At 52.5% G+C, this 12063-nt stretch overlaps 6 protein-coding genes across 6 annotated transcripts; 4 read left to right on the top strand and 2 right to left on the bottom strand.

Annotated features, from left to right (window-relative positions):
* Positions 1 to 322: 322 nt before the first annotated feature.
* Positions 323 to 1559, top strand: N7498_008402 (glutathione S-transferase family protein; the record flags this gene model as incomplete). Its single annotated transcript, XM_058455464.1, has 5 exons — positions 323 to 328; positions 382 to 550; positions 605 to 691; positions 747 to 925; positions 981 to 1559. 5 exons carry the CDS (start codon positions 323 to 325, stop codon positions 1557 to 1559), a joined length of 1020 nt encoding a protein of 339 aa, XP_058305452.1.
* Positions 1560 to 2053: 494 nt separating this feature from the next.
* N7498_008403 (calcium-binding mitochondrial carrier protein) lies at positions 2054 to 4106 on the bottom strand (the record flags this gene model as incomplete). Its single annotated transcript, XM_058455465.1, has 6 exons — positions 2054 to 2573; positions 2626 to 2824; positions 2880 to 3499; positions 3568 to 3775; positions 3845 to 3925; positions 3980 to 4106. The coding sequence occupies 6 exons, from the start codon at positions 4104 to 4106 to the stop codon at positions 2054 to 2056; spliced, it is 1755 nt and encodes a 584-aa protein (XP_058305453.1).
* A 314-nt stretch (positions 4107 to 4420) lies between these two features.
* Positions 4421 to 5436, top strand: ssn8 (cyclin-dependent protein serine/threonine kinase regulator SSN8; the record flags this gene model as incomplete). The annotated part of the gene is made up of 3 exons (XM_058455466.1): positions 4421 to 4580; positions 4630 to 4839; positions 4895 to 5436. 3 exons carry the CDS (start codon positions 4421 to 4423, stop codon positions 5434 to 5436), a joined length of 912 nt encoding a protein of 303 aa, XP_058305454.1.
* Positions 5437 to 7424: 1988 nt separating this feature from the next.
* On the top strand, positions 7425 to 8233 carry N7498_008405 (DUF4452 domain-containing protein; the record flags this gene model as incomplete). Its single annotated transcript, XM_058455467.1, has 2 exons — positions 7425 to 7786; positions 7919 to 8233. Exons 1-2 carry the CDS (start codon positions 7517 to 7519, stop codon positions 8231 to 8233), a joined length of 585 nt encoding a protein of 194 aa, XP_058305455.1. The 5' UTR covers positions 7425 to 7516.
* Positions 8234 to 10022: 1789 nt separating this feature from the next.
* On the top strand, positions 10023 to 10692 carry N7498_008406 (uncharacterized protein; the record flags this gene model as incomplete). Its single annotated transcript, XM_058455468.1, has 4 exons — positions 10023 to 10058; positions 10216 to 10373; positions 10427 to 10539; positions 10600 to 10692. The coding sequence occupies exons 2-4, from the start codon at positions 10250 to 10252 to the stop codon at positions 10690 to 10692; spliced, it is 330 nt and encodes a 109-aa protein (XP_058305456.1). The 5' UTR covers positions 10023 to 10058; positions 10216 to 10249.
* Positions 10693 to 10968: 276 nt separating this feature from the next.
* Positions 10969 to 11781, bottom strand: N7498_008407 (syntaxin family protein; the record flags this gene model as incomplete). The annotated part of the gene is made up of 1 exon (XM_058455469.1): positions 10969 to 11781. One exon carries the CDS (start codon positions 11779 to 11781, stop codon positions 10969 to 10971), a length of 813 nt encoding a protein of 270 aa, XP_058305457.1.
* Positions 11782 to 12063: the final 282 nt, after the last annotated feature.

Here is a 12063-nt window from a genome sequence, read left to right on the forward strand (position 1 = left end):
ACCCCTTGAAATTTCCCTAGAATATCTCTGAAAACACGCTTGGGAAGCTCCTTGGGAAGCTTTAGGATGCTTTGTCAAAGCTGACCGAGGTGGGGTTGTTCATGGTGAGTAAGCCACTCGTCAGTCAACGTCATCCCCGCAGCAAATCGCTTTGTAATTCCTCGTTTTTCTAGTCTCGGCGTAAGCTATAAGAACATCACATCTGCTGATGTTCCGTTCCCTCCTGCGCTCATCTGCGTTGTTCCATCATTCGCGTCCAGCTCATCGCGCAGGATTCCCAACAGCTTATCAATCGTGCTTCTCCGCACGATTTCCACGAACTATGGCGGTAGGCAATTTATCCTTCACAACCCAATCGACCTCTTTCTAACGATTGCGTAGGCTGGAATCACTCAGAAGATTACCGACTGGGTTAACCCCAATGATAAGTCGGGCGAGTTCAAGCGGCAGCAGTCGATGTTCCGTAATTTCATCTCCCGCGAGCCTGGCGCGCAGTTCCCGCCGGAGAAGGGCCGCTACCATCTCTATGTTTCCTATGCTTGCCCGTGGGGTGAGTCAATTGTCCATTTAATTGACTCTGGAGACGTGTGCTGATCTTTTACAGCTCACCGCACTCTGATTACCCGCAAGCTCAAGGGTCTGGAGGATATCATCTCTTTCTCGTCAGTCCACTGGCACCTCGCCGAAAAGGGTACATAATCAATTCCGATTCATGACCGAAAATCATTGTATTAATTCTCTTCAAGGATGGCGCTTCCCTACTAGCGATGAGAAGCTTCCGGGTGAGAACACCGTCCCCGACCCTCTCCACCGGGAATTCACCCATCTCCGCGACATCTACTTCTCCAATGACCCGGACTATACCGGCCGGTTCACAGTCCCCGTCCTCTTCGACAAGAAGACCAACCTAATCGTCAGCAACGAGGTAAGCCTTTCTTCCCTTCACCCCCCCAAAATATCCAACCCTAACAACACTCCAGAGCGCCGAAATTATCCGCATGCTCTACTACGAATTCGACAACCTCCTCCCAGAACAATTTAAATCCGTCGACCTATATCCGCAAAGCCTGCGGAGCCAAATCGACACCTCCAACGAATGGATCTACAACGACGTTAACAACGGCGTCTACAAATCCGGCTTCGCAACGACCCAAGAAGCTTACGAAAAGGCCGTAACCACCCTCTTCAACTCCCTCGACCGAGTCGAAACCCACCTGTCAAAGCAGCAGTCCACCTCACCCTACTTCTTCGGCGACAGCGTCACAGAGGCGGATATCAGACTGTTCACGACGATTATCCGCTTCGACCCTGTGTATGTGCAGCACTTTAAGTGCAATCTGCGTGACATCCGTTCCGGGTTCCCGAACATCCACCGTTGGGTCAGAGGGCTTTATTGGGATGTGCCGGCGTTTGGGGAGACGACAGATTTCGAACACATTAAGAATCATTATACGAAGAGTCATAAGCAGATTAATCAGTTTGCGATCACGCCGCTTGGGCCGGTGCCGGATATTTTGCCGAAGAATGAGGAGGTTCCGGCTGTTAAAGCGCAAGGTTGAGTTTTGTGAGTTGTTGAGTGATTACTGATTTTTTGATGTGCTTGGGTATCTAATTATGGAGTGGTTTGAGTAATGAATGGATTGGATACTATATTGTTCTCTAGCTTTAACTCTAGCGATCAAGACCGATATCCAATGAAATGCAATTGTCGATATTTACATAAAGAAAAGCAAAATCCATGCATGAAAACCATCATGCTTCGACGCCCTGCCATGCGATGGTTTGGGTTACCCCTGTCTCTAGCAAAGGATCTGTCAACATGAGCCTCGTTCGAGACGGAAAGACAAAAGAGATGCGGCCAAGACGGACAGGAGGTAAATGCAAGAAAGAGATGACCTCCGAAGTGAAGTCGAGGTAAGATGGAAGCAAATGAGATAGACTGGACATGCACACGACGGGATGCTGATGAGGCAGGAATGTATGATGCCCATTTTGGGTATCTCTTGGAAATAGTCTGAATGTATTACATGGGTATGATGGGGTTGTACAGTAATCACCTCAATCCCAGCATTCGCTTCGAGTTCTCGTAGACCACGTAGCTGATGGACACGGCGGGCGCCACCTTTAGGAGGTTGGGGGTCAAGCCTTTGTAAAGGCCGCGAGGACCCTCGGATGCGAGGGTCTTGCGCAAGACGTCGCCGATGCTAGTGTATGTTGCAGGGTGGAGGACGGTCCCTTGAGCTTGGAGGCGGGTGCGGAGGACGTTGAGGGGGTAGACGACCGAGGCACTGAGCCCTCCGCTGAGGGCTCCAATTGCTCCGGTCAGGAAGTTGCTGAGGTTGATGTCGTCTTCATGGCAGTGTTGGATACGGGCTTGGCGGGCAAGGAGAGCGCGTTTGAGGTATTCAAAGGTGGACAGGTCGATGGCGGCGTAGGGAAACATTCCTATCAGACCGAGGGGGAGACCACGGAAGAAGCCGACCAGCCCGTTCTGGTTCCATACTTTGGCGGCAGTTGCGGCAATAAGTTTGTTTCCTCTCAGGCCACCTGTGACGGTCGAGCATTGCATGCGGCTATTGGATGATGTTAGCGGTCGTTTTTGGGCTACTTGGATGGTCTACCCACAATTTCAGGGTGTCAAGAGGGTAGACAAAGCATTGAGCCACCATTCCGCCAATACCACCAGACAAGAACTGAGAAACGGGCAGGAGTCGCTTGGGATCATTGTGCCCCTCCATTCGTGCGAATGCTTGCTTCGCGGATTCGTAGGCTCCGAATTTGATGGCAGACTCCGGCATAACCTTGACGACGTTCAAGCCATTTCCTGTAGAGTTGTCAGATGACTGTCCCAAGATTGCTGGGGCTGGCATTTGACTTACCAGCAAACAAGCTGCGAATTCCACCAGCTCGCCAGAGCTCTTTCAAGGCGACAAGAAGTGTTCTCGACGCGTTGGCTGTCGCAGCCAAGGGAGCACCGTCCTTGGCCGCGGACAGGGCGGCACTTTTGGCACCCGTCTGAGCAATGAGATAAACCTTGAGACGATCGAGAGGGGCGGTTGCCGTCCTGGAAACGACGCCCGCGGTGCCGCCTGCGATGAAGTAGCCTAGTTGAGGGGTGTTCTCGGTCAACTTCCGTTCATAGTAGCGAATAGACATCCACATGGCGACGCTTCTGGGAATGGGTAACGTCTCCAACTCAAGATCACTGTCTGACGGAGGAAATTCTTCGCCGAAGGTAGTGCTCATATGAGAGTTTGAGTCGGTCTGGGCGTGTGCTGAAGGAAGAAGCGAGGCGAGGGTAGGGAGGGAAAGAATATTGTACAAGAAGGCCGTGACAGCCAAGGGAATACAGTTAAGAAACGAGAGGTCTGTACCTAAACCCTGCAGATCATTGATGTGGACATCTCCTTCCGGGTTTAAGTTGCCCGTGGCCGTGTAGTATGAGAGAACTGCGTGAAGGTCGGACGGTGAACGTAGAGGCAAGAAGAGTAAAAAGTCCCTGGTAATTGCGTCAGTTCAGCTTTCTCTCACTGTCATTCACTTGACCTGGGCAGGCGTGACTCGTACCTCCATTCCGCATAGGTGATTACTCCGTCGTTGTTTTTGTCGACCTCGTCGAAAAACTCGTCCAGCCTCGCTTTCGACACCGTGACCCCAGACCGAGAAAACGCGCTACGAAGCTCGGCCTTGTCGATTTCTCCGTTATGGTTTCGATCGATGGTCTGGAACATCTGCCAGAGCCCGGACTCGGTGCGGTTGATAAACGCTCGGAACTCTGAGGGGAACCGGTCAGAGGGGAAATCCAGGGAGGTCCTTCGAGGACCGAAACAACTCCTGATCTTACCCGCATAGTCTATCTGGCCGTCGTGATTGGTGTCGACCTCGAACAGGATGCTGCGTAGCAAGTCATCCGCATTTTTCAAAGCTATTGCGACCGCGTCAGTCGGCAGCGTCCGGCACGGGACCGGGTCAGACTCACGGTGATCAATCTTCTTGAGGCCCTTTTTCAAACCGGACAAATCAACGTGGCCCTCCTTTCGCGTGTCCAATGTTTCCCAGAGCCGCGCAACTCTTTCATCACGCTCATAGTTCGACTCGGGCGCCATGATCGGGATCGGAGGGAAAATTGTTATCGAGAACCCGGCATCATTCAAGGGAGGCGTGGATTCTCGGTCGCTATACACGGAGAATCCCTCGGGGATTCGGGAGGTGGTCGTCAGAAGAAAGCTCGAGAGAGCCGGCGATATGGAGTGGGGAAGGAATGATTAATCGGCGCCCGATCATTGCTTCGACGCTTGACGCCATCACCGCCCGGCACGGGACCAGGGCTCTGCCCTACTAAACCTGTTTGGGTTATCACCGCCAACGTCCTTTGGATATCTTATTTACACGATTCGAGGACGAGGAGGCACTGCTCTTGATGGCAGCCAATTACTGGGCGTCGACACAGCGTCGACACTGGCTGTTCTCCCGGGAGGCGCTGACCGATGTTCGGGAGCGACTTCGGGAGAAAGATAAGGTCACCCATTCGCAGTTCCCGCTGCCAGATCAGCGGCTGCTGAACATCTACTTCAATCAACGTGAGATGTCTACTAAGCAAGGGGCGGACATTTCGCTGATACTCTTCAGAACTCATCAAATTGGGCAAGCGTATGACCACCCGCCAGCAGGCCATTGCCACGGCGCAAGTATACCTGAAGCGCTTCTATACAAAGAACGAGATCCGCCAGACCAATCCTTATCTGGTCCTTACCACGGCCTTCTATCTGGCTTGCAAGATGGAAGAATGCCCCCAACACATCCGCTTTGTGGTGGGTGAGGCACGCGGCCTATGGCCCGGTACGACCTTGATCTGATATTTTCCCCTCAGACACCTCCAGCTAACATTTCGTAGATTTCATCACGCCAGACGTTGCCAAACTAGGAGAATGTGAATTCGCTCTGATCTCTGAGATGCACTCACAGCTCATCGTGCACCACCCCTATCGTACCCTCTCCGAGCTCCAAACCGAGTTAGCCTTAACCTCGGACGAAGTTGCTTTAGCCTGGTCAGTAATCAATGACCACTACCTAACTGACCTCCCGCTCCTGCACCCGCCGCATGTAATTGCTATCATGGCCATTATTGTCGCGGTGGTGTTCAAGCCTTCCCCTCCGGGAGCATATCTCGGTTCGGCGCAGACCGCGTTAGCGAGTACCATGAGAGAGGGGCAAGGCATGAACATGCTCGCTGCTCTGACGGATAAGCCGGGCTCCGGTCCACCAAAGATTCAGAAGCTGGTCGCTTGGTTGGCCGAGAGTGAAGTTGATATCAAAGCGGTTATTGAATGTACACAGGAGCTGCTTTCCCTGTATGAGGTTTGGGAGCAGTACAGTGAAAAGCACTGCAAGGAGTTGATCGGACGCATGGTGAAGAGCAAGAACTTGGATAAGTGATGGATAACATGGTTTCATTTTCTTTTAGGCGTTCAAAGGTTTTCGGGCCCCTGGAGTTTGGAGTTTTCGAGGTTATGCAGGAGCATACCTACGTTGCATTTGCCATAAAGGGTTTATTTCATAACAATTTTCCTACTTGATGTTTGGAAGCAATTTTATATCCATGGATGCATTTGACTGGGCTATTATGTAGGTGGTGGATGAGACAATCTTTCAATACACTACAAGACTGACTGGTCGCACTTCCTGAGGTCAGTGGTATATTTGTGTCAAACAGGACCCAGGGATGCAAGAATGACAATCAGAATGGCGATAAGTTTTGACGATGGCGTTAAAGAGGCAATGGGTCGATTCCAAATCCTTCTATAATGCAGCATTCATGTTTGGGACCTGTGGCAGTGTAAACTAGTCGCAGCACGGCATCGCCGCCTCCAAAGATCGGCAGTCGCACCGGTCCAAGGAGCTCGGGCCAATTCGTCTCGAGCCCTATGTACATGCATGGACTCTATATTCCAATGTATACGGAGTACAGGGAAAGCACCACATACACCCCTCGCCATTCCAACTCGACTGGGTTTGAAACCACGAGTCAGAGTCTCCAAACAAACACGGCCGGTTTCCAACCGGACCGGGCAACCAGCTCGTGGTGACCAGTCCCTTGCACGGAGCCTTGGGGCAGAGCGCCCCCCCTCACTGGGATGCCGTCAGATCGTCAGATCGTCAAAAGCGGATGGTGCGCATGCTCATGCAAACGAGGGCATGGGCGTGGACCTGTCAACTGCATGGTTCAAGCTTCGAGTAGCGGCAGCACCTACTCCAGGCCCACGTACTTCTATAACCCTACGTCCGACCACACTCGAGGAATCATAAATTATAATTCGGGTGGAGGCCAGTTCGCCCCGGAAGGAGCGGTGAAGGAGTAAAGCGCCGAGGACGGGCACGAGTACGGAGCGCCGTGTGGGTGACTCCCGGAGTAGGGCGAGTTAAATCTCCCAGGGGGGCGTTCAGGCATTCCAGGTCCGGTCTCCTATCAGGTACCCTGCTGTAGGTACTGGGCAGGAGGTACAGGAACTGGCAGAGAGGCGTATGGGCAACCGCCACGAGTGGTGGGACCTCCACGGTCCTGGGTAACATCGTGAGTCAATGCAGTGTGTTCCGCATCTCGTAATGATGGGCGACTGCCGGGTCAGATCAGATCTAAAGGCCAATCAGGCGGAAGCCGGCGGGTGGAAGAATTGGGGAATTTTGGGGGAAAGGAGATCTGGGATCATCATCAGCAGCCACAGCCGATGAATGTGCCTATCCTTGGCCCAGCCTTTCCACTGCCTGCATGCTGCATGTTGCACAAGGTTTTTGAGGATTTGGGTTTTTTGGCCATAGGCTACCCCAACCCCAACCTCCCACCACGGGCTGTAGTAGTACAGTATTCACGGCGTGGTCAATTCCTATTCCGGGAATAGTACTGTAGTGGCGGGAGAATTGTTAGAACGAACCGACGCAGAAGGTGGAGCATAGAAGGTGTAACAATCCGCATTGTACCCTACGTAGCCCTACGTTGGGGAAACCGTCCCGTAGACCTGGGTAATCAGGCCACCATACCCGTAACCGGTAACTTACAGAGTACGAGTACAAAGCCAGGGCAGATCACGACACTCCTTAACCCGAAGCGGCTAGGGTCCATTGGTCGACGACGTCACGCAGCCAGTCAATTGCTTTGAACTGGCGCCGGCATTCCAGTGTGGATCTCAAATACGGGCACGTGATTGGCCGGGAATCGGCGCCCTCGCCACTGGCGGCGCTGCGTGACCTCGCTAGCGCCCACCGTCCACTGCAGGATCGTGACAGTACCATGACGCCGCTTCCCTCCCCTGGTATCGACGGATTGGCCACTGGCAAGGGCTGTGTGACAATACCTGACCATACCGCACCACCTCAGCCCCAAACACCCCTCTTTTCCCTCTTCTTTCCTTCACACAACTTCTCTATTCCCCATCTTCAATTCTGTACTCAACTACTGTCAACCTTCCATTTCTTTTCTACTCTAATCTTCGGGTGCTGGTTCTTCTTTCCACCCGTCATCATGTCCGCCTTTTTGTACACCCACCACCACCACCACCAACAACAACACCCTCATCACGGCATGCCCTCCAACAACCACCACGGCCGCACTCGCCGCGGCCCCAAGATGGCCCAGCACAACGCTCAGCGCCAATTCCGGGGAGTCAAGAGCATGCGGGAACTTGCCGAAGCCCCCGCCGTGACGGCCTTCCGCGCGAGATTCGAAGCCGGTCGCTCTTTCGACCTCGATGATGATCTGGAGTTTTGCCCCAATCTCCTGACGGAAGACGATGTATGTTGTGATCGGCGACCGAAGTCGCTCCCCTCGGACTCGTTATTTTCCACACCCACTTCTTCCCCCTTGGGAGATCGTCGGGGGCAAAATCAGGAGTCACCCCGGGAACATTTGTTAACGAACCCGCAGCTGCACTCGATCCACTCCGCCTCGTCCGACCGGTCCTCGCTCTCCAGCGGATCGCCCGATACCTCTCCGCTGCAGCACCAGATCCAGCCCGTGCAGCAGGTCGCCCCGTCAATCTCCCTCTCTCCCGCCCAGACCAACTCCTACGTCCACGCCGGTGTTGCCGCCAACCCTAATCACGTCAACTTCCAGCAGCCTCAGGCCAACCGGACTCGGAAAGTGATCCCCATCGTCAACCCTAACACTGGGATGACGATGACCAGCCCTCCCTCATCGATTTCACCGGCGATGATGCAGGCTGCTCAGCGTCGATGGTGAGGACCTTTCGGGTTCACCAAGGGGCGCTAGCCGTCCTTCTCCGCCCTAGCGGCGGCATGTTCTTGCACGTCACCTGAGTATTTCTGCATCATCGGGGGCCCTTTAATCCGCGGGTCTTAATCTTTTTGCATTCTTGTCCAATACGGCTCTTTTGCATTTTTTTTTTTTTCCGGGCACGACCACATTGGAAACTAAAAACATCTTCTACGAAACGGCGAACTCAAAAATCCTTCAAAAAATCCGAAAATTCCGACAAAATCCGGCATTTGTACATATTCACTCTGCGCCGATTTTTTCTTTTTTTACGACCACTTCGCCATACATCTAGATTCATTACGATGCTTCCAGCTTGTTGCGAGCGACGGCGCTTGTTGATTCCTTTGCATCGCTTTTTCCAACGATACCTGTGTCTCTCGGGCAGGGACGCTTCTTTCTTTGGCCCTTTGTTTCTTTTCGGTTGAGGCCGCCGATGATGTATTGATGCGGTGACTTGCTACTTGACGTGCATATTCCTATGGGGACTCGGAGTTGATTTCTTTGTTTTTGGGGGAAAGGGGTTTGGCTTGCCTCCCTTGCACCCGACTCACCTACGCTGTGATTTATTTATTTTTTCGATCTTTCTCACTTTTTGGTTTCTTGGGGTTTTATTATCTGGGCGGGATGGATATCACATTTTCAAGGATCTAGAGGCGGAAACGATACACGTCTGCATTGCTTGGGCACTGTTGCAATATCTGGGTTTGATTTTTCATGCGTGTTGCACCCTTTTCTTTTATTGTTTATTCTTTGGTTACAGTCTTGTTTTTATTTCCTGTACATCGGTTCGGGGATGGGTGACACGCGATACTCATTGCTTTCTTGCCACGGGTGCAGTGGCTGGTTGGGTTTGAATGCGAGCGAAACCATGGGCTTGCGGAGTTGTTTTCTGTTTTGAAATCGATATCCTGGGGGTCTTTCGCGGTTTTTGGGCGAAGTCCTAGACCGTGTGTTGAAAATGGCTTATATTTTTATTTTCTTTCTCGACGTCTTCGGTTTCATCTTCCCTTGGGAAGGCAACGCCCGGGAGTGTTTTAGATACGTATGATGCTGTTTTCTTGCACACTATCATTACCAATCGCATCTCTCGTTTGTTTATATTCAATAGCTTGTTCTGCGACCTGGTATTGCACGGAACGATGTAACTCCTTCATTCTGGGACTCCACGCTGTATCGCTTGATTATCCCCCTGCCTATTCCATACCGAGAAATGGATACATGCCTAGAGACTGAGATGGATACCTTCAGGGCTATCCCCATCCCCATCCCCCTGCGTCACCCCATACCCATCTCATGATGTCATTGAACACGAAATATACACCCCGTACGGAATGCTCTCTGCCAGTACATCGTTGACAGCGTCGATCACCAAGCCGCTGGGCAATCATTTTACAAGAGAATGTACAGTACATCCATGAATATCACTGAGTATGTGATCAAGACGCACTATATGAGTATCATATACCACTACCATGTAAAGATGCGAGAAGCCGAGGTCTTGACATCCGCCAACCCGAGCGCAGGTTGAGTATCGCTGACGTCACCGCCATCACTCGAAGCAATCACTCCACCCTTCCTCGAATGAGATCGAAGCAATTCCCAAGTCCACGGGCTTTGCAAAGGCTTGGCTCTCTGCCGTTTAAATGGTGTCGGCTCGCTTTTAAGTTGTGCTCTCTCGGGTTTCATTTCTCTTTGGATTCTACATTTATTCAGACTAGGTCACTAAGTAAGCTTGCTTTATTCCACACCTGCACGTCTACGACGGATATCTCTCTCCGGGCCTAACTTGGTATGTTTGACTTGATTACCTCTGGACTGGACAGGTGAACTTTTCCTGGCCTATCTCCGCAACAAGAACTTGTCCTTGTTATGCTGTCACTGCCTGTCTGGTCCAGATATATTCCAGCCTATCCTTCGAGAGCTTTCAGCACTAACAACACCTCCAGACTCGCAACACCCCAAAAGTTGATCACGCCCATCATGACCTTTCTCCCAGCCATCCGTGCCGGCTCCCGCCGAGCCATGCAATCCAGCTACACCATCCCCTCCACATCCGCATTCCACACCTCCGCAACACGCCGCACCCTGAAAGAAAGCGACAAGAGTAAGCCACCCTTACCCGACACAACGAGTGGAACACTAACCAAAGCAATACAGACCGTGATGACCTGCCGAATATCTATGAATCAGAAAAAGACCGGCAGTTGAAGAGCACGAAGGAAGGAAAAGCCAGGTGGAATGCCGAATTGGCTAGCAACAGTGAAGCAGATGTATGAAGCGATCCGATCGATGTTTACTTGCCACGAGGCAGAACTGACATTACCCTACAGGTCAAGGCGGACCGAGGCGAAACTGGCGCCGAAGATAAGGACTTTGAGGCGATGCAGGAGAGAACGAAACATATTCCGAACAAGGGGAAGTAATGGTGGTTCATGGGTCTGGATATTCAATTGAACGGAGCATGGGTGGTGGATTATTCGAATTGAGCGACGATATGCTTTTCATACGAAGGAATTTCAAAGTTCAAACTTCCGAGGTTAGGAATGTACTTGGTAAATGTTTAAAAAAGAAAGTAGATAACCGTCTCAAGTCCGACAGGACTCTATCCAACGCCAAAAGCGCCAGACCTAAGAAGAAAGAACCCTGTAAAAGCCGAACGCCCGCTCGCGGTATAAACCTGACAGAAAGCGGGCAAATGATTACTTCAGAATCACGATCAAGATCACCAGGACGATAATCAACCCGACAATAGTCATCATACTCCAATTCTCGCCCGCTTTCCGCCGGACACGATCCAGTCGCCGCCGAGCACCGTTCAACCGCCCTTGGTGCCGCTCTACATCCCCGTCCATTCCATCCAGCAGGGCAACGTGGCCGTCCAGCTCGTCCCCAATCTGGATACTCAGCTCGTGCTGGCGCCCAATAGATTGACCAAGCTGATCCAGCTGATCATCCTGGTCACGCATAACCTGGTCGTGGTGAAGATAGATCTGCTCGTTCGACATATTGGACTGATCGACGCGGGGAGACGGCTCATCGCGATACGGCCGGAAGAGATTTTGACGGTCACGGTCCTCTTCCTCGTCGATTTCATCCTGCACGGCTGCCGCGGCGGCTGAATTGTCCATGAACCGTACGGACTTGTTTGAGGGGTGTTGTGGAACGGGTTGTTTGAGATCGGGCGTTGCGCCGGCCCGGGCGGAATTTGACGCCTGCGTCGTATCCGAGGCGCCTTCGGGCCCGTAAAATTGGGATGAGAGATCGTGGAGTTGCTCTTGGAGTGGCGCGAGCTGGTCTTTCAGGGCTGCAGCGCCTGCGCTGTCGTGGGATTCTGCGAGGCGGGCTTGCTCGGCCTCGACGGACTGGATGCCTTCTCGGAGGGAGTCCAGGGAGCGGGAGATCTCGCCATCTTGGGCATTTGGTTCTAGGTCAAGTGATACGGCGCGCTGGCGTTCTAGGAGTGATAATTTGATGTGGTCTGCGAGGAGGAAGAGCTGGGACGGGTTCGTCATGGTGATGAAATCAGACAGATGCGAGGTCTCGCTGTCGGTCGTAAAGCGGTATTTGGATGTACCGCAGGGATATTGCGATGGTCAGTGCGAAGAGCACCGGATAGGATGAATCGCTGGAATTGGAGAGTATGGTGGTTGGAGGTGAGACGAGTATGAAGCAGGTCACAGCCCCAAGCGGCGTCCCAGCGCGCCCCAGACGTCGCCGAGAGCGGATCTGCGCCTGCCGCCTTCCGCCTTTGCCCTCCTCTCCCCGCGTTGTTCATTCTCCCTTCATATTTCCCC

Source organism: Penicillium cinerascens (assembly GCF_028974065.1).
Source record: "Penicillium cinerascens strain IBT 15544 chromosome Unknown scaffold_4_segment0_segment0, whole genome shotgun sequence".
NCBI lineage: Eukaryota > Fungi > Ascomycota > Eurotiomycetes > Eurotiales > Aspergillaceae > Penicillium > Penicillium cinerascens.